This window comes from Narcine bancroftii, chromosome 1 (assembly GCF_036971445.1).
Source record: "Narcine bancroftii isolate sNarBan1 chromosome 1, sNarBan1.hap1, whole genome shotgun sequence".
Taxonomy (NCBI): Eukaryota; Metazoa; Chordata; class Chondrichthyes; order Torpediniformes; family Narcinidae; genus Narcine; species Narcine bancroftii.
The window spans coordinates 201,660,062-201,685,475 of record NC_091469.1 but is presented as its reverse complement, the minus strand read 5'-3'; the positions used below and the strand labels follow the sequence as shown (position 1 = coordinate 201,685,475).

General features: G+C 37.9%; 1 protein-coding gene across 14 annotated transcripts in view; it reads left to right on the top strand.

The window, feature by feature from the left end:
• Window positions 1-25,414, top strand: part of gapvd1 (GTPase activating protein and VPS9 domains 1) — a 191,598-nt gene that overhangs the window by 24,633 nt on the left and 141,551 nt on the right. For all 14 annotated transcript variants that reach the window (XM_069888263.1, XM_069888256.1, XM_069888266.1 and 11 more), the window contains one exon: window positions 13,106-13,318. In XM_069888263.1, the coding sequence (XP_069744364.1) occupies window positions 13,134-13,318 (185 nt within the window). In that variant the 5' untranslated portion in view covers window positions 13,106-13,133. The remainder of the gene's footprint in view (window positions 1-13,105; window positions 13,319-25,414) is intronic.

Genomic DNA, 25,414 nt, shown 5'->3' with positions numbered 1-25,414 from the left:
TAAAATTGTCTTGACTACTAGATTTTTACCTATTGATTAGTATTTTCTGTGTAATCTGATCAATTAGAAATATTTTTTTAAATTTTCCTGCCATAGAGCATTATCATATGTACAATGATTTTTGCTTTTGATGCCTATATTTATGTGCAGGGGTCTGGTTTCAGGAGCTTTTTGAAGGGTTCATTTGTGGATTTTGATGTTAATAGATTCCTAATTATTTTTGGTCTGGTTGGTGTGCTAGGCCATTTCTAAAGACAGAAAGCTTGTGGAAGAAATCAGTAGGTCAAGCAGCATCTGTGAAGGAAAAAGGATGGAAAAGGTTTCTGATTGAGACCCTGGATTGGGACTCTAATGCATAGTTTTGACCCAAAATGTGACCATCCTCTGCCTCCACAAATGCTGCTTGACTTGCTGATGTTCTCTGCGGGGGGTGCCCACGCAGCACTTTTTTTGTTCTAGATTTCAGCATCTGCGTTATCTTCTGTATCCATATCAATAATGTTGTGGATCTTAAGTTTGCATTCAGGCAAGAACAGCAGATTTTTTCTTTTTTTAGTTCTTGGAAAAACATCTGGTATAGGAATGGATAATGATTGAAACAAATACTGTATTCTTGAAAAAATATTAATTTTAATACAATTTTCCCATCCTTTTAAAGCTATGGCAGGTCTTTCCATTTTTTTAAATTATCCTCAATTTTTTTCAATAATGGTAAATAATTCAATTTAAATAAATTATTTAAAATTCTATATTTTTATTTCTAAATATTTAATTGCTTCTTTTTGCTTCATAAATTTTGTCCCTTTTTTACTTTGTGTATAATCCATATCAACTCATCAACATTTACTTTATAGCCTGATAGTAAACCATATTCTGCTAATCTTACATTTAGTTTACACAATTATATTTCTGGTTTTGTTAAATAAACTGTAACATCATCTGCAAATAAACAGATTTCTTGTTCTTTATTACCTATCTCAAAACCTTTAATCTCATTGTCTCTTCTAATTATTTCAGCAAAGGTTCTAGTGCTAAAGCAAATAAAAATGCTGATAATGGACACCCTTGCCTAGATGATCTTTCTAATAAAAATGGCATTGATATTTTGTGATCACGTTAGCTTTTGGTTGATTATATAATATTCTTATCCAATATATAAAAACATTTGGAATTCCAAATAACTAAAATAAAAAGTCCCATTTTAACCTATCAAATGCTTTTTCTGCATCTAATGCAACCGCTACTGTTGGTTTCTTTCATTTTTGAGCTACACTTAATAAACTCATAAATGTAACATTTATCTACTGATCAATTTTTAATAAAACTAGTTTGATTGATAATTATTAATTGTAAATATTTAGTTAATCTATTAGCTAATAGCTTAGATACAATTTTATTGCTATTTAATAATGATTTAGGTTATTACCCCCTCCATAAATCTTCATCCGCGAAGCCAAGCCAAAGAAAGAAAGAAGAAGGTCTATAAGAAGAAGATTGTAAAGGATCCTTTTTTTTGGAGTAACTTATTAATGCTGATAAAAGATTCTGGCAAATCATGTGACTCTCATTTGATCTTGTATTCTCATTAATACAGGAGTTAACAATTCCTTAAATTCTTTAGAAAACTCCGGGGGAAACCATCTTCTCCTGGGGTTTTATTATTTTGTAATAACATCAGATTCTTATAGATTCTCAGAAAAAGGATTAGATAACTCTAATGTTTCTTCCAGATTTAACAAAGGTAATTTAAATTGTGATAAATATTCTTTTTTTGTTATCCTTCAGGGATTCTGATTGATATAATTTTTTATAAAAATTCCTAAAATTGTCATTTATTTCTTGCATCTTATAGGTGATTTGACTAGTTTCCTCCTTTGTTGCAATTATTGTTCTTGATACTTGTTCAGCTTTTAATTGCCATGCTAATACTTTGAGCTCTTTCAGCTAGTTCATAATAGTTCTGTTGTGTTCTCATTATATCTCTTTCTACTTTATAAGTTTGTATTGTATTAAATCTTAATTTTTTGATTCCAATAATCTTTTTTCTCCATTTTTTGGATATGTAATTCCTTCTCTAAATTTAATATTTCCTTTTCAAATTGGACTACCTCTTTCATATGTTCTTTCTTTATCTTAGAAGTATAGCTTATTATTTGACCTTCATAGAATCCCATATAATAAATTTGTTCAGTACTGAATTTTCATTAGTTTCTAAAAAAAAAACATTTATCTGTTCTCATAAAATCACAAAAATCTTTTCTCTTTAATAATATTGTATTAAATCTCCATCAATAACCTATATTTTGTTCTTCCTCCAATGTAATTGACAAAATTAAAGGTCTGATAAAACTCTTGCTTGATATTCAACCTTTTGAACTCTAGCTTGTAGCTGTGCAGACTATAAACATATCTATATGTGAATATGTTTTGTGCATAAAAGAATAGTCTCTATCAGTTAGATGAGTTCTCAAAATATCTATAAGACCCATATCTTTCATTAAAACTATTGCACTCTTAACTACTTTTTATAATTTTACTATCTGATCTATCTAATTTTGGATCAAAGGTAAAATAAAAATCTCCCTCTACTAATATTTTTCCTTTTGCACTTGCTAATTGTATAAATACATCTTGGATAAATTTTCCATCATCTACATTTGGTGTATATACATTCAATAAAGTCCAATATTCTGAATAAATTTGACAATTAACCATTACATATCTTCCCGCTGTATCTGTAATTGTATCTAATATTTTAAATGGTAATTTTTTATGCATTAATATTGTAACACCTCTAGCTTTTGAATTAAATGAAGATGCCAGTACCAATCCAACCCGATCTTTACAAATTTTTATGCTCTTCTTCCGTCAAATTAGTTTCTTGTTTTTAAAAAAGCCATATCTACTTTTGTTTTTCATATACATTAACAATTTTTTCTGTTTTATTGGATTCTGTATTCCATTTATATTGATACTAATAAAGTTCAATTTCCCTGCCATCAAGTACCTTTATAAAATCCTTTGTCCATCCACCCACTTCTCCCAGTCCTCCCACTCTCATAATATTAACAACATATCTCATAATATTCTTGATTAATCTAGGTGTACAATAGAAAAGAGAAAGAAAGGAAGAAGAAAGGTGCATGATGTTTTTGCATCTTTAAACCTCTGATCTATACAGGATGTGCTCGAAACCACACTTGTTCGCATGATTCTGCAGTAGTCAGCTCCATTTTCCCAATTAACTCACTCAAATGCATTATGACTATACATTCTTATTTATTCATAACTCTTTTAAACATATATAGATCACTTGTAGGTTAAAACCCTCCTCCCAATTAAACTCTCTTGAAATTTTCAATTACATCTTAATTCATTCAATCATAAATTCCCTTCAAGTGTTAGTGCCCATCTATCTCTCTTTCTGGCAATGAATCAGCATACACCTTTGCCTCATTAGGCTCTGTACATAAAAAAAAACCCTGTTTTTCCCATCTGGAACAAAAACTTTCAAAGCTGCCAGATACCTCAAGACAAAGGCATAACCTTTTTTCCATAATATGTTTTTAACTGCGTTAAATTCTTTTCTCTTTTTTAACAAATCAAAACTTATGTCAAGGTAAAAGAAAATCTTATTCCCATTATAAATCAAAGATGACTGTCTTTCTTTTGCTTGTTTGGCTGCTAGTTCCAAGATCATCTCTCATACTTTGCAATGAAGAAATTTAACCAGTATTGGATGAGGTCTCTGATCTGGTTGTGGCTTTGGTCTCAGTGTTCTATGTGCTCTCTCAAAATCTATGTCTCCTTGTAATTCAGTTACCTCCCAAAGATTCTGGAATCCAATGCTGTAAAAATGTCTTAATTTCCTGTCCTTCATCACCTTTTTTAAGTCCACCAATTTTTGTTGTTCTTTCTGTAAAATTTTCTAAAATGTCAATTTTTTGCATTAATTGATTTTTTTGTTGCAGCCGCTTGCACTTACTTCATTTGTTCCTTCATGCCTTGAATTTCAAATTCGTTTCCTTTAAATTTTTTTCATCCAGAACTTCAAATCTTTTGTCCACCTGCCGCATCATTTTTTCCACTTTCCGTGTAAAATTCTTATTTTCTGTTACACTTTCACCACATTTTTTAACTTCTATTAATCACATTATAGATTGCTGGCAATTATCCATGTGATTTTTCATATCAGCTGTAGAAATAAATGACTCTTTAATTTTTCTCATCATTCTGTCCATAAATCCTTATTCAGATCATATTTCTTGCTCTTCTTGTCCATTGGTGCTGGAAGCCTCTTGTCTTTTTAAAAATTGCCTCCTTTTTTTTGTATTCTGCGCATGCATGAGGAGTCACATATGCGCAGTCATTTCTTCACCCGTAGTGGGCTGCCATTGTCGGGAGAGATCCTGCACACCAGTTTCCAAGGTCTCTCCAGCTCCTGACATCTCCCCTGGGCAGTATCTTCCAAACAGCTTCTGGATCCTTCTTCAAGGTAGGCCTTTCTTCTTTATCTTGGTCTTTTTCTTGCTCAGCTTCTTGTATTACTGCAGCTGGTTTTTTTTTTCTTTGGTGACATTTTAAATTGTTCTTTAAATCTTCAGACACTTCTTTCTTCTATTTTTCTTAACTTTTCCAACTTTTTTTTTCCAACTTTTTCGCAGAGAGTAGAGATTTGCAGTCCAACCCCACGTCATCACGTGACACGTCCCAGGTGATTTTCTTTCTTGTTTTGATACACCGGTTGGGTTTTAACGACAATTTGCCTTGTGCCATTTAAAAAAAAATCTTAATTTGTTGCAAGTCAGTCATTGTAGTACATAATAACAATAGAAAAAGCTCCAAACATCTAGCATATGGTAATGCATCGTGCATGTGGCTTAAGAGATGGTGCAGGAGGGAGGGTGAAATACAATAGGCTGCATACGCTGTGATTGTAGTAAAAACACCAAAATGCTGCTGGTCGTTTCAGCATCTATAGGAGACAAAGATATATGGCCGACATTTCGGCCCTAAGCCCTTCTTCAAGGAAAAATCAGAAAAGGCAGAAACAGGATATATCAGAAGTCTCAGAATTCAAACAATGAGGGAGGAATCCAGACCAACAAAAAGTGTTAATTGGATGTGATAAGGAGCTAGGTAGAATTTATCATGTCTGTATGAAATGAGACAAGGAATGGAAAGACGTGGGAAGCAGGGGGTGGGGTGGGTTTAACGAAAGCCAGAGAAGTCTATATTAATGCCATCCTGTTCTAGAGTGCCCAGTCGGAATATGAGGTTTTGTTTCTCCAATTTATGGGTGATCTGAGTCTGGCAGTACATGAGATCATGGACAGACAAGTTGGCAAGGGGATGAGATGGAGAATTGAAATGGGTGGCCACTTGGAGATCCATCGGAGTGGAGGTGCATCCAGTCTCTCCGATATAGAGGAGACCACAGCAGAAGCACTGGATGCAGTAGATAACCCCTGCAGGTTCACAAGTGAAATGTTGCTTCATGTGGAAAGACTGTTTGGGGCCCTGAATGGTGCTGAAGGAAGAGGTGTAGGCACAAGTGGAGCATCTCTTGTGGTCATAAGTGTAGGTGCCAAGGGAGTGATTGGTAGGGAGAGAAAAATGGACAAGGAGCGAGGGCTTCAGGTTTCTGGATCACAGGTCTCTCTTCCAGGGAAGGTAGAACCTCTTCTGACGGGATGGTTTGCATCTGAGCTGGAGAGGGACTAATCTCCTTGCGGGGAGGTTTTCTAGTGCTGCTCATGGGGGGGGTTTAAACTAGATTTGCAGGTGAATGGGAGCCAGTGTGTCAGAGTACATAGTGAAGCGGAGGAGGAAAGAGATAATGTGAAGACTGCATGAAAAGTCAGAAGTCAAAGGGTTGTACATGGTAGAAATGTTCTCGGGTACAGCTATTTCAATGCAGGGTGTATTGTAGGAAAAACAGACAAGCTTAGAGCACAGATTGGTATGTGGAATTATGACATTATGGCCATTAGTGAAACTTGATTGCAGGAGGGGCAGATTCCGGGATTCTGTTGTTTCGGTCGTGTTAGAGCAGGAGAGATGAAAGAGGGAGGAGTGGCATTGTTCATCACAACTGCTCAGAGGACAGACCAGAGGGCTCATCTACTGAGGCTATATGGGTGGAGCTGAGGAATGGGAAAGGTACAACTACACTCATGGGGTTGTATTATAGACTGCCAAATTGCCAGTGAGAATTGGAGGAGCAAATCTGTAGTGAAACAGCAGACGTCTGCAGGAAATGCAAAGCTGGAATAATAAGAGATTTTTAACTTTTGACATATTGACTGGGTCTCCCATACTGGAAAAGGGCTGGGTGATTTGGAATTTGTCAAATGTGTTCAGGAAAGTTTTCGAAAAACAATATATAGAGGTACCAACTAGAGAGAATGCAATACTGGATCTCCTATTAGAAAATGAGTCTGGACAGATGACAGAAGTATGTATCCAGAGATCATAATGCTGTTAGATTCAAGTTAATTGTGGATAAGGATAGGCCTGGTCCTCGGGTTGAGATTCTAAATTGGAGAACGGACAATTTTGAGGAAATGAGAAAAGATCTCAAAAGAATGGATTAGGATGTTTTTTTCTGGCAAGGATGTATTTGGTAAGTTGAAGGCCTTCAAAGGGAACATTTTGAGAGTACTGTGCTGATTTTATGTCCCTGTCAGGATTAAAGGCAAAGTTAACAAGCATAGTGAGCCTTGGTTTTCAAGGGATAATGAGGATCCGGTTAAGAAGAGAGAAGAGTATAGCAGATATAGGCAACAAGGAGCTAATAAGATACTTGAGGGTATAAACAATGCAAGAAACAAACTGAAGAAGGAAATCAGGAGGGCTAAAAGAAGACATGGTTGCTTTGGTAGGCAATGTGAAAGAAAGCACTGAGGGCTTCTACAGGTGCTGTATAGTAAGAGTAAAAGGATAAAAAGGGACAAAATTAGTCACTTTGAAGGTCAGGGTGGTTGGCTATATATGGAGCCAAAAGAGATAGGAGATGAATATTTTTTTGCATCAGTACTTTCTCAGGAAATGGGCACAGAGTCTAGGGAAGTAAGAAAAACAAGCAGTGAGCTCGTGGAACCTATGCATATTATCGAGCAAGAGATGCTTGCTGTCTTAAAGCAAATAAGGGTGGATAAATCCCCAGGACCTGACAAGATATTCCCTCAGACCTTGAGGGAAGCTAGTTTAAAAATTGCATGGGCCCTAGCAGAAATATTTAAATTGTTCTTAGCCATGGGTGAGGTGCTGGAGGATTGGAGGGTAACTCGCATTGTTTTGTTGTTTAAAAAAGGCTCCAAAAATAACCCTGGAAATTGTAGGCCAGTGAGCCTGACCTCAGTAGTAGGTAAATTAGCATGGCCTTTAGTAAGGCCTTTGACAAGGTTCCACATGGGATGTTAGTCGGGAAGTTTCAGACATTCGGTATTCTTGGTGAAATAGTAAACTGGATTCGACATTGGCAATAAGGAAGAAGCCAGAGAGTGGTAGTGGATGATTGTTTCTCAGACTGGAGGTCCATGACCATTGTTTTTTGTCATTCTGTATCAATGATCTGGATGATTATATGGTACATTGGATCAGCAAGTTTGCAGATTAGACAAAGATTTGAAGTGTTATGGACACAAGGAAGACTTTCAAAGCTTGCAGAGGGATCTGAACCGGGTGAAAAATGGCAGATTGAATTTAATGCAGATTAGTATGAGGTGCTGAATTTTGGAAGGACAACCAAAGGAAGGACATCCACAGTAAATGATAGGGCACTGAGGAGTGCACTAGAACAGAGGCATCTGGGAAGACAGATACATAATTCCCTGAAAGTGCAATTTTTACACAGAAATCCCACAATATTCCCATAAAGAAGACCCATCATTAATCTGGCATTGGTCATTTACACTAAGTAAACAAAGCCAGCATGATGCTGGGTCAATTTGTAATTTTACACAGCAAGACAGCATTCCGGGAGCAAAAGAATTAGGATATGTAACACAACAGCATTGGTGCCTTCACATATAACTGACTGTATTTGGCGGCATGTTAGATCCACATTTTTTTTCAAAAAAAAGATCAAAAATATTCCTCCAGTCTTGTTTGCAAAGTTGAAATTAGGTTGATAATGGTGAGTAATGCCAACAATAATCATTGTCGCTGCATGGCTCACTAGCGTCACTGCTATCTATCATTGGGGGCTGGTAGCGGGCTTTCAGGGGGAGTGGGGTGGTGGGATAGTATGGGAACTGGAGGAGAGCTGTTGGGAAGACTCTCTCGGCAGCCCACTTTCGGTGTCCGTACTGGTCATTGTGTTGAGAAATTGTCAGGTTCGGGAGAGACAAGTCTGGACTTAAGGGTTTGCAACCAAACATTACTTTTATTAATACACAACAGTTAATAGAAGAGTGTGGGAAAATCGTGGTGGGAATAAAACACACGTGCACAATTTATAAAAGAGTGTGGGAAAATCTATTGCAAGTATTGATCTGTAGCTGGTAGTGGGCTTTTGGGGGTGGGGTGAGTGAGGCGGTGCGCTTAAGAATGTTCAAACTGAGGACAAACCCACAGACCAACTTGCTCATAGCACAAGGTGATGAGGGACATCTGGGGACAGCTGAGAGTGGGGTGGTGGGATCAATGAAGGGCTGGTCTTTTATCACAATGTCACTCCCTCACAGTAATCTCCTTAATATCTGAAGGTCTGCCAGTCATTCAGTACCTGAGCATTCACACCCTCCTTCTGTTGAGTTCCAGATTCGGTATACTTTGATACATACTTTTAATCTTATTCATGAATGATTAAGCCCTATTTTGAAAGACCAACTGCCACCCCACTTCTGTTCTATCAAGTCCATGAATTATGTACTTATGAATTAAATCATCCCTTTCTTCTCCCAGCAACACATCAGTGCTTTACCAACCTTATGAAACAGTGAGTCTAGTAGAGGATGCATCATTATTTCACCACCAGCTCATTTCATCTTCATCTTCAGCTCCAGCCATTTCATCTACACCTCTTTTCAGACTTCTGCATTTATGGGAGCACGCATAGACATCTGAGATGGGCTAAACCGCAAGTGCCTGCCGGTCAGGTATTACCCAGTGAGCTACGTGTCGGTGAGCTACGACCCTGCCACCCTGATCTCAAATTCTCTTGGTTCATCTCTAGCAGCACTCTCCCTTGATCTCTGTTTCCATCTTAGGAGACAAACTCAACAGACATCTTCCATAAACCCACCAACTCCCATAGCTAACTAGAGTACATCTTTTCCCATCCTGTCCCCTGTAAGGATTCCATTCCATTCTCTCAATTCTTCCTTTTCTGTCGCATCTGCACCCAGGATGAGGACTTCCATGCCAGATCATCAGAGATGTCCTCCTCCTTCAAATGTGGCTTTATCTCCATCACCATCAACTCTGCACTCACCCACATATCTTCCTTTAACTGCACATCTGCCCTGGTTCCCTCCACCCCCACACACCAGGACAGGAATTCTCTTGTCCTCACCTACCGCCCCACCAGCCTCTGTATCCAAAACATGCCATTTCCACCAACTATGGTCCCCTTTCCTCCCCTCTCTGCCTTACACAGGGACCACTCCCTCCATGACTCCCTTGTCCACTCCTCCCTCCCTACTAATCATCCCCTTGCGACCTACCCCTGTGACTGTAGGAGATGCTCCACATGCACCCATATCGCCTCCCTCAGTATTATTCAGGGCCAAAAACAGTCCTTCCAAGTGAAGCAACATTTCACTTGTGAATCTGCAGGGGTTCATCTACTCCATCCAGTGCTCCTACTGTGATCTCCTCTACAATGAAGACTAGATTCAGACTGGGAGGTTGCTTTGTTGATCACCTCCGCTCTATCTGCCGCAATAGCGTAGATCTCCCAGTGGTCACCCATTTCCATTCTCCACCAATTCTGTCCATGGTCTCATGTTCTGGCAGACTGAGCCCATCCCTAAATTGGAGGAACAAAACCTCATCTTCTGACTGGGCATGCTCCAACCAGATGACATTTAACAATGACTTCTCTAGCTTTCGTTTAAAATTTCCCCCTCTCTTTCCCCACCTCCCAACCCCAAATCCTTGCTTTCTTTGCCTGTCTCATTGCACACAGACAAGATAATTCCACAGAGACCCTTATCACATCCAGTTAACACCTTTTGTTGGTCTGGATTCCTCCCCCATTGTTTTAATTCTGAGACTTTCTGATATATCCTGCTTCTGCCATTTTTGATTTTTCCTCCTCTTCCCTCTTCCCCCCCCCCCCACCTTTGAAGAAGGGCTCAGTCCCGAAACGTCGGCAATATATTTTTGTCAAATGATCTTCTAGACACTGAATAAACCAGTTGAATTCCTCCAGCATTTGTGTTTTTTACGACTCTGCTTTTTACCTTTGCTGTATAATTGCAGCTCAATCTGGCAGACGTAGTGTCAAATCAGTGATGCACTGGGAATGGTACCTTGCTGGATTGGTGCTGGACCCAGCCACACTTTGTGATTGCCCTCACCCCTCTTCTATTGTGGGTAGTGGCCCACAATAACACTAACAATTTGCAGCTGGGTGATCCCAACTACTGTGAGGCTTCCATGACTGTTTCACCAAATGGAGGGGGCCAAGAATGGCAAGAGGGTTTCAGACTGTTCAAACTGAGGACAAACCTACAGATCAGCTTGCTCACAACAAAGGTGACTAGAGACACCTGACAACAGCTGGGAGCGGGGTGGTGGGATTAGTGTGGGGGCTGTTGGGAGACTATCATTGGTCCTTGCACTGGTCCCACTACACCCCCATCCCCTGGGGAGAGGGGGGCGCTGGAAAGGAGCAGGTCAGCGGGCTGTCGGGTAGGAGTGGGACAGCGGTATTATTAAAAAGATTTTTCTTGTTCTACTTGCATGTTTTGTCCAAGTTTTAAATGCTTATCCATAAATACACTAAAAAGAATATACGCTACACATACACATCCTTTTCCTTCGTGGTCCCAGAATGCCAGATTTCTTCTTTTACACAGACATTGATCCAGTGCTGTTTCTACCCCTGCTGGAAAAAAGCCAGGACTGGAATGACTGCCTCCCCCACCCCCAATTCCATGTCCGTGCATAGTGTAATAAAGCCGAAAATATCCTGGAATGAAGTGGCTCTGTAAAAGGACCAACAGGTAGATAGGGTTGTAAAGAGGGCTTTTGAAATATTGGTCTTCATAAATCAAAGTGTTGAGTATTGGAGTTGGGATTTTTTGGTAAAGTTGTATAAAACAGAGGTGAGGCCAAATTTGGAGTATTGTCTGCAGTTTTGGTCATCAAATTACAGGAAAGATATCAATAAGAAAGAAAGAGTACAGAGACTATTTACAAGGAGGTTGCTGGGACTTCAGGAACCGAGTTACAGAAAGGTTAAACACATTAGGACTTTATTCCCTGGAGGATGGAAAAAAATGAGGGGAGATTTGACAGAGGCGTACAAAATTATGACAAATATAGATAAATGCTAGTGGGCTTTTCCACTGGCATTGAGTGGGATAGAAACTAAAGGAATGGGTTATGTTATGGATGAAAGTTGAAAAGCCTAGGGGGAACATTGGGGGGAACTTCTTCATACAGAGTGTGGAATGAGCTACCAGTGGACACAATTTTAACATTTAAGAAAAAAATTTGACAGGTACATGGATGGGAGAGGTATGGAGGGCTGTGGACTGGGTGCAGGTCAGTGGGACGAGGCAGAATAATATATGGTTTTTAGACAGCAGACATGTAATGACACAATCAACGAAATTTGTCATTACATGGGCAGTTTAAAAGGGAAAGTACAGGAATTTTTAGTCAATTCTTGCACCGCGATTTATCCTGCAGGACCCCTACTACTTTTTGGGGAAGTCTGCAGTCTAAATCACACTGCAAAACTCACCTCACGATTTCGATGTCCAGCTGATGATACAGGCATGTAAAAGCACCGGAATTAACGCATACAGGAACTTAAGGTGTGCAATGGAAACGACCACAAGGTGAATAATTATGTTAATTAGATTTTTCCGACATTGTAGTCTGTAAAAAAAAAAACAACCAAACAAACCACTATAGTTAGGGACAGACTAGAAGGGTCTTCATTCTGAGCTGTAATGTTTTATGGTTCTATATTGGGTAGTATCTGCAGAGAGAAACTGTTCACATTCCAGTGCTTTCTGCCCTGCAATTTTCAAATTGGCTTTGGATTGTCATCATTTGTTTGCTTTCATGTTTATTTGATCCTTAATGATAGATAATAGGACAAAACATGGTACTTAAATAATTCCAAGTGTTTTGTGGTAAATGAAACACACCACCATGACATATCATAAGACCATGGTAAATCAGAATGTAATGTTGATTATCATTTGTCTGTTGCTTCAAGAAATCCAGTATTACTTAAAGGTAGCTTATTCTTTTTAAAATTTTTGTCATAAATAAATTTTAAAAATTAAATGGCCAGCCATGTGGGTCATGTGTTGGTTAACTAGCATGTTGCAAGGGTAGTAGAGCCATCTCTTCATAATGATTGAATTTTATTAATAAGCTGGTGAAGTTTGCTAAAATGTGTGACAGTGAAGTATTATCTGTTGTGTATTTGGTGACGGGAGTAAGAATGGCAATATTTTGTACAGAATTAATTTAACATCATTGTCCTTTTATTATTCTTCGCTCAAAAGGAAATATTTTTTACTTGTAAGGGTTAGTAAGTAGCTCTGTTTCATTAGTGTAGAATATTGGTTTCTATTCATAAAATTTGGGAATGCTGCATTTTTAAATTAGGATACTGTAGTAAAGGAGATAAATGCGATTACTTGTGTGCACCTAGGAAAGTGTATAATCGTGTCAGTGTTATCAGCAGACAAGTCTGTACTTAATACTTTTAAGTTTGACATTTGTGGTTTGGGAGGATCAAAGAGATAATTCCAAATTCCTAAAAGGCTACTTATTGGGTGATAAATTAATGTGATGCATATTGTGGAGATAACATGGTGCGTGTTGTAAAATGTTTCTGACAAGTAGTTATGGGTTATTGTGTACCTACCCAGCTGGGGCTTGATTTTTTCCCCCTTTGTTTTTACAGTTGGTGTACTCCCCTGTGCCTTTTGAAGATGGTGAAACCTGATCTTCACACTCTGGCCCATCACCTCAAGCAAGAACGTCTTTACGTAAACTCTGAAAAGCAATTGCTACAGCGGTTAAATGCGGATGTGCTGAAAACAGCAGAAAAACTGTATTGTTCAGCATGGATTGCAAAGCAGCAGCGAATTAACTTGGACCGTCTAATACTAACAAGGTGCATTGAATATGAATTTAGATTTTTATTCAAATAGAGGATGGTTTAATTTTAAAAAAAGAGACTAAGTCTCAATTTTGGCAAAATAGTTCAAAGTTGCTTGAAAGTGCTGGAGAAATCAGTAGGTCACGAAGGGCTTGATCCCTTAGTCAGGAATCGGGAAAATAGAAAGATGACTGAATACAAAGGGAGGGATGGGGAGGAGCACAGGCTAATAGATAAGACATAATGGATGGAAGAGAAAAAAGCTGAGGGCTGAGAAGGATAGCTGTCTGATAGAAGGGTGGTGAGTTGGAGAAAAAAAGATGGTGGGAGGAGTGAGGTAGGGAACAAGAGAGACTGGGAAGAAGGTCAACAGAAATTGGAGGTTGATCTCCGTAGGATAGTAGAAATAACGTGCAACTGGAAGCTCAGGATGGGCATTGTGGATAGTGCATCATCTAGCTTCATCATTCCTTACTGGTCCACCTATCATATAGCCCCTGACTCATCCCTCCCCCTCTTTTTACAGGTAGCCCCCGACTTATGACCTTAATGGGGACAGAAGGATTGGTTGTAACTTGGGCTGTAATTTGATTAAGTTGGGGAACGGGGACCTTGGGCTGCTGCTGAGAGCAGGGTCCACTGTATACAGTTATTTTAATGCAAAAATTGTACAATAGTTTTAATAAGGTTTAAAAAAAATTTGGTCGCATGTGCTGGTAAATGTAACTCACGTAAATCAAAAGTCAGGGACTACCTGTATATGTGCCAACTTCCTGCTGCAATCTCAGGCCTGATTCAGGGCCTCAACCCAAAATGTTGGTAATTCCCTTCATTCCACAGATACTGCTCAACCTGCTGAGTTCCTCTAGCAGTTTGTTTTCTTTTGTTGCAGTGTACTACATCGGCTTACCTTGTTCACGCTAATTTCATTGCCGCAAACTTGTCTCCGTATGCTATTGAAAATCCAGAGACATAGAACATAGGATACTACAGCATACTATGGGCCTCAGTATTGTGGCCACCTATATATTCCTATCAAAATAACTAAACCCTTCCTTGAAAACCTCCAAGACTACGAAGATATTTTTATGTGGTAAACTTATTTCATGTTGTCAGGTTTTTGATAAACGCTATATCATCTGCAATAGAAAACTAATTATAAACACGATAAGTCCCAAGATACAATCATAAAATTAGTGTCCGCACTAACAGCCGATTACTTGTGAAGTATCCAGTGAATCATATATTACAAAAGACTATTCAGATCCGATCTCTATGGTGGTTAGTATGAAAACTTTTTTTCATTTGCACCACTTCAAATATTTATTTTTCTTTTTTATATTTGAGTTTGTTTCGACTTTGTGTAATCATGTGCTAATTGTTAGTTTGTTTTATTAGGAAGCTGTGGCATTGCATCTGCACTTGTGTATTTCACAATAAATCATTCATTGAGACCTATCCAATTAGATTCACTGCTCTTTCCCATTCTGCAGCTAATTTCTAGTTTAGAAATGTACATCCAGTTCCCCTATGGTTGCTATTAAATCTGCCTCTGCCAACCTCTCAGATAATACTTGCCAGTTTTAATAGCTTACGAACTCTCCATATCTGCCTCTAGAATTTTTCCCTCAAGTATGTCTTGCTTGGAAATTGACTATTCTACCAGTGGGATCAATTTGTCCATAATTATTCATATCAAAACCCCTTGTGATTCTGACCACCGAATGAAATTAATTTGGAAAATATAAAAAGTCTAGCAAACTATTCTTAACACTTGGCTTGATAGAATCTAAAGTCAAAGGAGAGATGTGCTTGTATAAATGTTGCAATTTGTGAATACAGTACAACTTCAATTTTCCAAAATGGTCGAGACCAGGCCTATGTTGGCTCAATTATTTTTTTCGGAGAACTGCCAATTTTTTATAAACAGCCCAGTAGCAACGGCAACATTCACACTTGTATGAATGTTTAGACAACAAGGGAAGGCTTTTTAAGCATTAAAATAATGTTTAATTCTTACCAAAGAAATTCTGGCCACAATGCCGTCACCCGCTGCTGGTCACTGAGACCTCCTAACAGCTGCTGCTGATCCCCAGGGAGGCTTCCCGGGCTGGTGGTACACTCAATGACAAGTTGGCGGGCTCCTGCTTCCCCAGTCACCGAAGCTCCTGACGCCCAAGTTCCAACTCTGAATTCTCCCCTTAGCCTACAGCACACTGGGGAGTTTGGTGTGCATGTGCAGTAGTAGCCCGAGGGGAGAATTCAGTGTTGGGAGTTCCAGTGTGCCAAGGAGGGAGGAAGGGAAGGGGATGGAACACCATTGAGCCAGAGGTCCCGCTCCTGCCTGGGAGGCTACTTTCCTTGATGACTCTGGGACAAGGGATTCTTCTGACAATTTATGGCTAGGAGACAGTAATTTGAGAGGGAGTTGCAAGAGGGAGGGGAAGGTAAAGAAGAAATGGAAGGGGTTACCTGAAATGAGGATAATGTTCTATTTTCATGTCAGCTGAATTTTTTTCAACCTGCGAGGTCAGTTCATCTCAAAAAAAAATTGGATAAATGAGGACTTCAGATTGCTTCGGATATCCTCGTTTATCCAAATTTTAAAAATTTTTTGGAGAATTTGATTTTGGATGATCAGAGTTGTACTGTAATTGCAGATATAATAATGTGACAGTTTTGTTTTACTTTTAGGCTTGTCTCTCCTACCTCATTTAGACATAGTTACAGCTTCAGTCAAGTCATTCTTGAATTTTTGTACCAGGATTTAATCCTTGGTGTTTCAATTCTATAAATACATTAAATGCAAAAGAATAACTGGTCGCCTTAAAGATCAACAAGGACATCTATATGTGGAGCCACAAGAGATGGAGGAGATATGACATGAATTGTTTTGATTTGTATTTATTGTGGAGAAAGACACTGAGGCGAGGGATCTCTAGGAAGTTAAAATGTCTTGAAGAGAAATTAATTATAGAATAAGTGGTGTTGGTGTTCTTAAAAATGACAAAAGTGGATAAAACGTGATCGAGTGTTATTGCAGGAAGCAAGTGAAGAAGTGCAGCTGCTCTCTTAGAGATATTTGCATCATTATCAATCAGGTTAGGTGCTAAATGTTGAGTGTGGCTAATATGCCTTTATTTAAGAAAGGCTCCAAGGATTTGGGGTGATCTTAATGTCTTTTGTGGGAAAGTTTCTGGAAGGGATTTTGAGACTGGATCTGCTTGCATTTGGAAAGGTGCAGTGTAATAAAGGATAGTCAGCTTGGATTTTTGTGTGGAAATTGTCTCTTTTACTTACTTTATACCCATGACTGCATAGCTTGATACAACAACATCTACAAATCCATAACTACAATAGTCAGTTATGTAAAAAGGGGTGATGAATCAGCATACAGGAAGGAAATTGAAAACTTTGTCAGATAGTGCACGAACAATAACCTCGCACTCAATGTCACCAACACCAAAGAGCTGATTGTTGACTTCAGGAAGGGTAAGCCAGATGTGTACAATCCAGTGATTAATGGTGGATCAGAGGTGGAGAGGGTGAGAAAATTTTAAGCTCTTGGGAGTCACTGTCTTGGAGGATCTTTCCTGGAGCCAACATATTAATGGCATCATAAAGCACGTCAGTACCTCTACTTCCTCGGGAGTTTGCAGAGGTTTGGTATGACATCGGAAACCCTGGCAATTTCTACAGATGTGTGTTGACTGGCTGCATTATGGTCTGGTATGGGGACACCAATGCCCCTGAGTGCAAAGTCCGGCAAAAGGTAGTGGGTGCAGCTCAGGACATTATAGGCATAATCCTCTCATCATTGAGAACATCTACAGGAAATGCTGCTGTCAGAGAGCAGCAGCAATCATCAAGGATTAACTCCTCCCAACACATGGTCTGTCCTTGCTGATACCATAAGGAAAAAGGTATAGGTGCCACAAGACTCATACCACCAGATTGAGATAGCCATTTGTTTAGATTTGTTTACATGTGTACATTGTGTAGTTTTTTCTTTCACTGCCAATAAGAGGTAATTCTGCTTGGCTGGCAGGAAAAAGAATCTCCAGATTCTATGTGATATTTTGTATGTATTCTGACAATAAATCTGAAATCTAGAAGTTGAGTTTTTTGAAGAGGTTACCAAAAAGATCAAGAGCAAGATGGTGGTTGTGGTCTGTGGATTTGAGCAATGCCTTTGATGGTGTCAGATGGTAGACTGGTCTGGAAGGTCAGATTATGTGAGATCCAGGTGAACGAGTCAATTGGATAGAGAATTAGCTTGAAGGTGGGAGGGAGAGGAGTGGAGGCTTATTACTCAAATTGGAGGCTAGTTATCTGTAGTGTGCCGCAGGAATTGGTACTGGATCTACTATCAGCTACTGGAATGATAATGTAATTAGCATGGTATCTTTGTGGATCATATGAAGATTGATGGTATAGTAGACAATTATAAGGGTACCTAAGATTGCAAAAGGATTTGCAGTAAGTGGGCAAGGAATTTAACTCTGGCAAGTGCGAGGTACTGCACTTATGCTGGTTAAACCAGGGTAGGAATTGTATGGTGAATGGTAGGGCCCTGGAGAGTGTTATAGACTTTGAATACGGTTCCATAAAATTGACAACACAGTTGGACAGGGGGTGAAAAAGACATTTGACACATTTGCCTTCATTTGCCGTGTTTAGGAGCAGGTTTAGTTTAGGAGCAGGTACGTTATGTTACAACTGTGCCAGATATCGGTGTGACCACACTGGGAGAATTGTGTGCAGTTTAAAAATAATTTAAAAAAAAAATTTCTTTATTTTTTTTCAAAAAAGATACTAGCAACATTTTAAATGTACAATATTTTAAACTTTTTCTCACAAACACAACAAAAACAGAAGAGTCCCTCCCTTTCCTCCCCCCATACATACAAATCCATCCACTGTCTGAGCTTACATTTTTTTTAAGTATTTAAAGTACAGTTGGGGAAACTGCATTTTTGTGTATATATATATATATATATAATAGTGACTTTTATACCTTTTTATTTCTGGGCCCCTATGTGGTCCAGGTATGGCTACCAGACCTTTACAAAAGTGTTGTATTTGTTATTTAAGTTGTATGTGATTTTTTTTTCTCTCCATAGGTTTACAGCAGTTCATTTCTGCAGTCCATCATGCTATAAGTAGAGGGGAGTCAGAGTTCCAAGCGATCATGATAATTTTTTTTGCTAATTTTAATAAATGAGATTTGATATTTGATTAATTTATTGCTTATTTCTTTGAAATTACCACGTAGATGTGGCTCCAGGTCAACCATGAAGGTCGTTCCTGTTATCTTGGTTAATTTTTTTTGCGATTTCTTGCCAAAATGGCCTCACTTTCACCCATGATCATGTCCCACATCTGAAATACATCTCTGAAATTTCAGCTTTTGATATGTATAACTTGTGAGATAAGATATAATTGGTGTTTTTAAAAAAAAAAAATTATACTGAACCAGTCCATATCTTACATTTATAATTGATGTCATGCTGTCCTTGCACCAATCTGACCAGCTTCTTTCTGAAATCACCACATCCAAGTCTGACTCCCATCTTTCCCTTGACCTCTGCAACCCTGGTTTTGCACTTTTGCTTTGGAGAGCTTAATACATATTTGTTCAGTTTCACTTATTTTTCAGTTTCACTTATTGGGCCCCTTTTTTCTCTTAAGAATGATCTAAGCTGGAGAAAACAGAAGAAAGTTCCATTGGCCTCTCCTTATTTGTGTTTTAATTGTTCAAAGGACATGAGTTCCTTCCATGTAACAGTCATTAAGATATCTTATGCCTTTCTCATATCACAAATTTAATATTCTATTGCCCATGTTCATAGGCAATAACACATTTTTTACACAATTATGCTTTTATTGCTATCCCTACTTTTTTTTTCCCCTATACATTCATTAATTTCTTGCCACGTTCTAATCATATGTATTAGAATGGGGTTATCAATTTCTTTTGGTGATTTGAAACTCCATTTATAGATAGTCTTTTACTTTCCCCCTCCTCTATTGAGTACATTCCCATTTCAACCCAAGACGGGCGGGTGGGGTGTTGTCTTCAGTGAAGAATACTGCAAGAAATCTAACCTGTGCAGCTAGGTAATTTTTTTTTTTTGAAATCTGGAAATCTAAGTCCTCCCAGCCTGTAGTCCCATGTCAGTTTTTCCAATGCAATTCTTGGTACCTTATTACTAGGAGCTCTCTAATATGGTTATTTAGTATCTTAAAAAAAAATTAGGTAGTGGTATAGGCTGCAATTGAAAAAAGTATTGCAGTCTTGGCATCACTTTCATTTTGATGCAGTTGACCCTTCCCACCAAAGTAATTGGTAAGTCTCTCCATTTCTGTAGATCTCTTTCTATCTTCCTAAGTAGAAGAACATAATTTAGTTGGTACAGATTTTGCAAGTTATTGTCAGTTGTTATCCCAAGATATTTTAATCCATCCATTAAAATTTACTTCCTTTTTGGTATCTTAATGGCATTATCTCACTTTTATGCATATTTATTTTTTTAACCTGATATTCTTCCATATTTTTCTATTGTTACTTGTAATTTTTCCAAAGATTTGGCTGGTTCTGATAGGTACAATAGCACATCTTTGGCGAATAGACTGACTTTGTGTTCTTTTAGACCGACTTTGAAGCCCTTTATATACGGAGCCCTTCTTATTATCTCCGCCAGTAGTTCAGTCACTAAAATAAAAAGTGCTGGGGATAGGGGGCATCTCTGTCTACTCTATCTACTCAAGGGGAACATCGCTGACATCTGATTATTTGTTATTATTTTAGTTTGTGGTTTATGGTATAAAATTTTTATCCAATTTATAATGTTCTGCCTATTACCAAATACTTCCATTGTTTTAAATAAAAAAAGGCCATTCCAAACAGTCAGTTGGTTTTTCTCCATCTAGGAACACTGTAATACTTGGATTTTGTTCAGATTTAGCCATGTGTATTATATTAAATAATCTTCCTAGACTATTGAGGAAGGCCTTCCTTTAACAAATCCTACTTGGTCAGTTTTGACGAGTATTGCCCAAACCTATTAGCCTATGCTTTTGCTAGCATCTTATTGTCAGTATTTAACAGGGATATTGGTCTGTATGACAAAGTTTTTTGTGGGTCCCTATTCTTTTTTGGTAACCTTGTAATAATCATGGTTGAGAAGGTCTCTGGTAGTGTTTGTGTTTTCACAGCTTGGTCCAGGACATCCATTAAAAGGGGCATTAATAATTATTTGAATTGTCTATAAAACTGAGGTGGAAATCCATCCTCTCCTAGTTATTTATTAGCCTGTAGGGTGCCCAGGGCCTTTTTGATTTCTTCTTTTGTGAAGTGAGTATCTAATTCTATCCTTTCTCTCTCTTCCAAGCTTGGAAGTGACATTCAGCAAAAATTCTTCTATTTTGTTCTCATCTCCTAGTAATTCTGATTTGTATAGTTTTGTGTAATATTGTCTAAAAGTGTCATTAATTTCTTTTTGTTTATATACTAGTGTCTGTTTCTGTTTTTATAGCATTTATCTTTCTTGATGACTCCTCTGTTTCAATCTGCCAAGCTAAATCTTTGTGAACCCATTCACCCAACTCATAGTATTGTTTTTAATTTTAATATAGCTTTTTTTTGTCCTATAAGTTTGTATTGTATTATATCTTAGCTTTTTCATCTCCAGTAATCTGTATTCTTCTTATAGTCCTTTTCTTTGATTTTTTTTTTCTCTGATTCTTTAATATCCTTCTCCAAACTGTTTACTTCTGCCATATGTTCACTCTTAAAACTTTTCATTAGGATATAATTTGTCTCCTTAAGTATGCTTTAAGTGTGTCCCATATTAGAAAACTATAATTAGTAGACAGCTGATTTGTTTCATGAAACATTTCTATCTGTCTCTTTATAAATTCGTAGAGTTCTGTTCTTTTAAGCAATGTAGTATTGAGGAACTATTTGTATACATTATCTTGCTTTTCCATTGTTGTTATAGTTAATATTGGAGAATTGATAGAAGCTTCTCTACATATTCTGTTTTTATCACTCTACTTTTTAACTGGGCAGACATTAAAAATAAGACAAACCTTGTATATGAGTCATGCACCGTTGAGTAAAAAGAATAGTCTCTCTCTGTGGGATTAAATTGCCTCCATACATTGATAAGATTTAGATCTTTCCAACATGAAATTGTGGTTTTTGCTGCTTTCTCCACTATTATCGATTTATCTACAATCTAAGCAGAAATTAAAGTGTCCTCCAACTAATATATTTTGTCTTCCCTCTGCTATTTTTAAGATGTCCTTCATAAAGGCTTCATTGTCATAATTTGGGGCATAAATATTCATAAATGTTCATGATTCTCTATAAATTTTACAGTGTGTCATTACATACTTTCCAGCTTGATCAATCGAGGTATCTTCTATTCACACTGGTGCATTTTATTAAATAGAATATTCAACCCTCTTGTCTTTGAACCAAAGGAAGATGATATTATTTGTCCCATTCATCCTCTTTTTAATTTTTCATGTTCCAATTTATGATGTGTTTCTGCAAAAAGATTGCCCACTTTTAATTTCTTTAAGTATGCCAAGACCTGCTTCCTCTTCACCGACCTGTGTTAATATTAAGACTGTTTTATCTTTATCATGTTTCACACAAATTGTTTAGCAATATCTTCCCAATTTTCTAAATACTATTGTATCATTTTCCCATTAAAAGACACTTCCAACACATACATTTTCCCTTCAAGGAACAAACACACATTCCTGATGGTGACGTTGACAATAGTACCCAGAAGCCTGCCGGTTCTTCCGATGAAGATGAAACCCTCCCTTTGGTGCCACCTTTTGAAATCACTCCTCTCCCGGCGCCAACTCCCCCCCCCCCCCCCCCCCCAAAGCTGGAGTTCCCACCTTGCTGCTTTCCTTACCATACTTCTGTCTTTTCAGAGCTCTTTATAGAAAACAATGTTTTTTTTCTTTTAACAGTGAAAACGAGACGGCTCAGTACTATTAGTATAAATAAGAAGATATGTCTTTCACTTAGTCCCATTTTGAAATGGTCTTTTCAGCCCTTCAGCTGGTGACTTTCATCTTTTCATAACTTACTTAAAAATTCTTCCACTTCTTTATTCTTGAAAATTTGTCAATTACCTTTTGGATAAATAATTGAATATTTAAAGTTTTTAGATTTAAACTTCCTTTCTTTGTTTGTCTAAGGCAGTGCTGAAGTCCTGGAAAAACATTTACTTTTGCATTGTCCACTACTAATGGACCAATATTATTTTTTGAATATTCATATGCTTCTCCAAAAATTGCATCTCTTTCCCGGTAACTTAAAAGTCTTACCATGACTGGTTGCTGTTCGCCAGTTCTGGGTTCGAGGGTCCGGTGAGCTCTTTCAATTTGCAGCTTTGCATTTAACTTATTTTGTCCCAGCATTTGTGGGATCCATGTTTTAAAGAAACTCACTGTGTCTTTTTCCTCTTCCTTCTCTCAGATCAATGATTCTTACATTGTTACGTCTGCTAAAATTTTCCATATGGTTGATCTTTTCTTTTCTGTTAGCCACATTTTTGCATTTTCTTCCAGTGCCTTCAGCCTGTTTTGTTTTGTCCAGCTCAGCCTCTGAATGAGTCATTCATTCATTTAAGTCTTCCACACTTCTTTTTAATTTCCATTACCTTCTCTAATATATCCATCATCACTGATTTCAAACTCGTAAAATTACTGCATAAAGTTTCCAACATGTTCAGGATAGTGGCTATATCTTGGTCCAACTCTCCAGCTTTGCTGGCTTCAGCCAGACTCCAGGCTCCTGCTGAGTCACTCCTATCAGGCTTCCATCCGATGTTCCTGGCTGAACTGTCACTTCTTCAGTTTTGGTTTTTGGTTGCCTCTGTTATTGAGTACTTGTTTTATCCACTTTTGACAATAAAATTCTGTTTTTTGAGCTTTTAAACTGTCTTTTTAAAACTTTTTGTGGAGAGCTTTTTCAAAACACTTCTGCTCAGTTCATTAGCATGGCCATACTGCCTATTGTTTGCAGTTTTTATTGTTAATCTAGAGTAAAGATATTATTAAGCCGGGAAATGTGCAAAAACAGTTGTAAGAATGTTGTCAGGATTAACTTAAATTTAATATAATAAAATAATGGGCTTGAATTGTCAGGAAAGGCTGGATAGACCTGGCGATTTTTTTTTTTTTTTTTCTGGAGTCCAGGAGGTGAAGCAGGGGACCTTGGAAGTTAATAAAATCATGACTGGCATAGATAAGTTAAATAATCATCACTTCTTTCCTCAGGGTAATGGAATGTAGAATTGTAGGGCATTGATTTAAGTGAGAGGGGAAATATTTAAAAGGGACACCTACACACACAGGATGGTAAGAATATGGAGTGAACTGCCAGAGGGTTGCTGAAGCAGGGACTATTGTAACATTCAAAAGACATTTAGACAGGTACATAGGAAAGCTTTGGAGGGTCAGACCAAATGCAGGGAAATGGGACAAGCTTGGTCTGTGTGGACAAGTTGGGCAAAAAAGCTGTGCTGTAGAACTCTTATAAAGCTATGACAGTTCAAGGCTAGATGCTGGAATTATTTTTTAGATTATTTTTAAACATTATTTTGGATCTGGATGTAAATTTTGGATATTGTCACACAGGAGAAACTGCAGGACAATGACTCAAAATTTGACTGGAATTCTACTGGATAAATCAAGATCACTATTAATTCATTACCCAAGAAGAACGAGGGGAGCAGGAGAAAAACATCTCTGATAGTTTTCCTTTTAAGTTGCGTACAATTCTAGGTTTGAGAGAAGAGTATTGATTAAGTCGATAGGACAATACTTTCCAGCATTTAGAACAAACAGGGAAGATTTTGTCAAAACATTCAACGTTCGCAAAAAGTTTGAGATTAGAAATGGATGATTTTTTTCCCTTGGCTACAGTCTTGGGCTGGAGATGGTTTTAGAATAAGTGGGAGATAATTTTAGACTAAGTTAAGAATACATTTCTTCACTCTGGTTGATGAACATTTGAAATGGAGGACTTGAATACTGTTTATTTCAAAATGGATAGATTTCTAGTTGTTCAGGGATTGTGCTGGAAAAGATGCTGAGGTCAAAGTTCAGTCTGGCTCTGTGTAGTTGGCTCAAGGGACTAGATGATGAACGCCATTAGGATGCAATATTTACAGCTAGTGTTTTCTTTAAAGCACAGTTTTGCGAAGTTAAGCACGGCTGACGTCCTATAAAGTGCAAGAAGGATGACTGAAAATTTAATCAGTTACTAGATGTGAAGGGCAAGTAGTATTGTTGAGTGATGACAAAGAAGAATGTTAATAAGGTGTATAATCACATGGACAAGACCTTTTCTTAGAATAGCTTTCTGATAGTTTGGTAATATACAGAGGTGTATGTCACATTTGTGGCCCGAAATGTGAAGTTAATAAAACATTAAACACAAATTTATCAGGTAAACTTCTGAGTGTCTTTATTCTCCCGTTTCCTTTGTTCTCCTGCTTGTGTTCTTATCTCTTCCTCATACCACGTGATTTCCGGTACATCTCATACATATTCATTATCATGACATCCCTCCTTTAATCAGAAATAAACTTTACCTTCACTTACCAATATCCCTCGGAAACTTACAAACATCGTAACTAATGGTAATACTATAACTCAACTACATAAAATTTACTTCCTACTGCACTCATACATACACTTTATGATATAAGATTAAAATACTGTCCCAAAGTTCTTATCAAAACTATGGCACAAAGTCTTCGTATCGTTTGGGCACTTTCCGGTTTCGTTTCGGCCTGCCTGCGATATTGTCGTCGCTTCTCGGTTGTTCACTCTCGGCGTCGGAAATACTGCTCACCCCGGCTTCGGGTGTTTCTGGCGCTTTAGTCACTTCATCAGGAGTGCTGGTAACTGCCTCTGGAACATCATCAGGTCTCTCAGTTTCAGCATCTCGTATTGGCCTTTCAACCTCTTCGCTCGATGTATCTCTGGACTGGTACCTTTTTACACCTGAGACATTTCTCTTATACAGGACTCCAGTCGGAGACTTGACTGTCACCATACTGCCACTTCTGG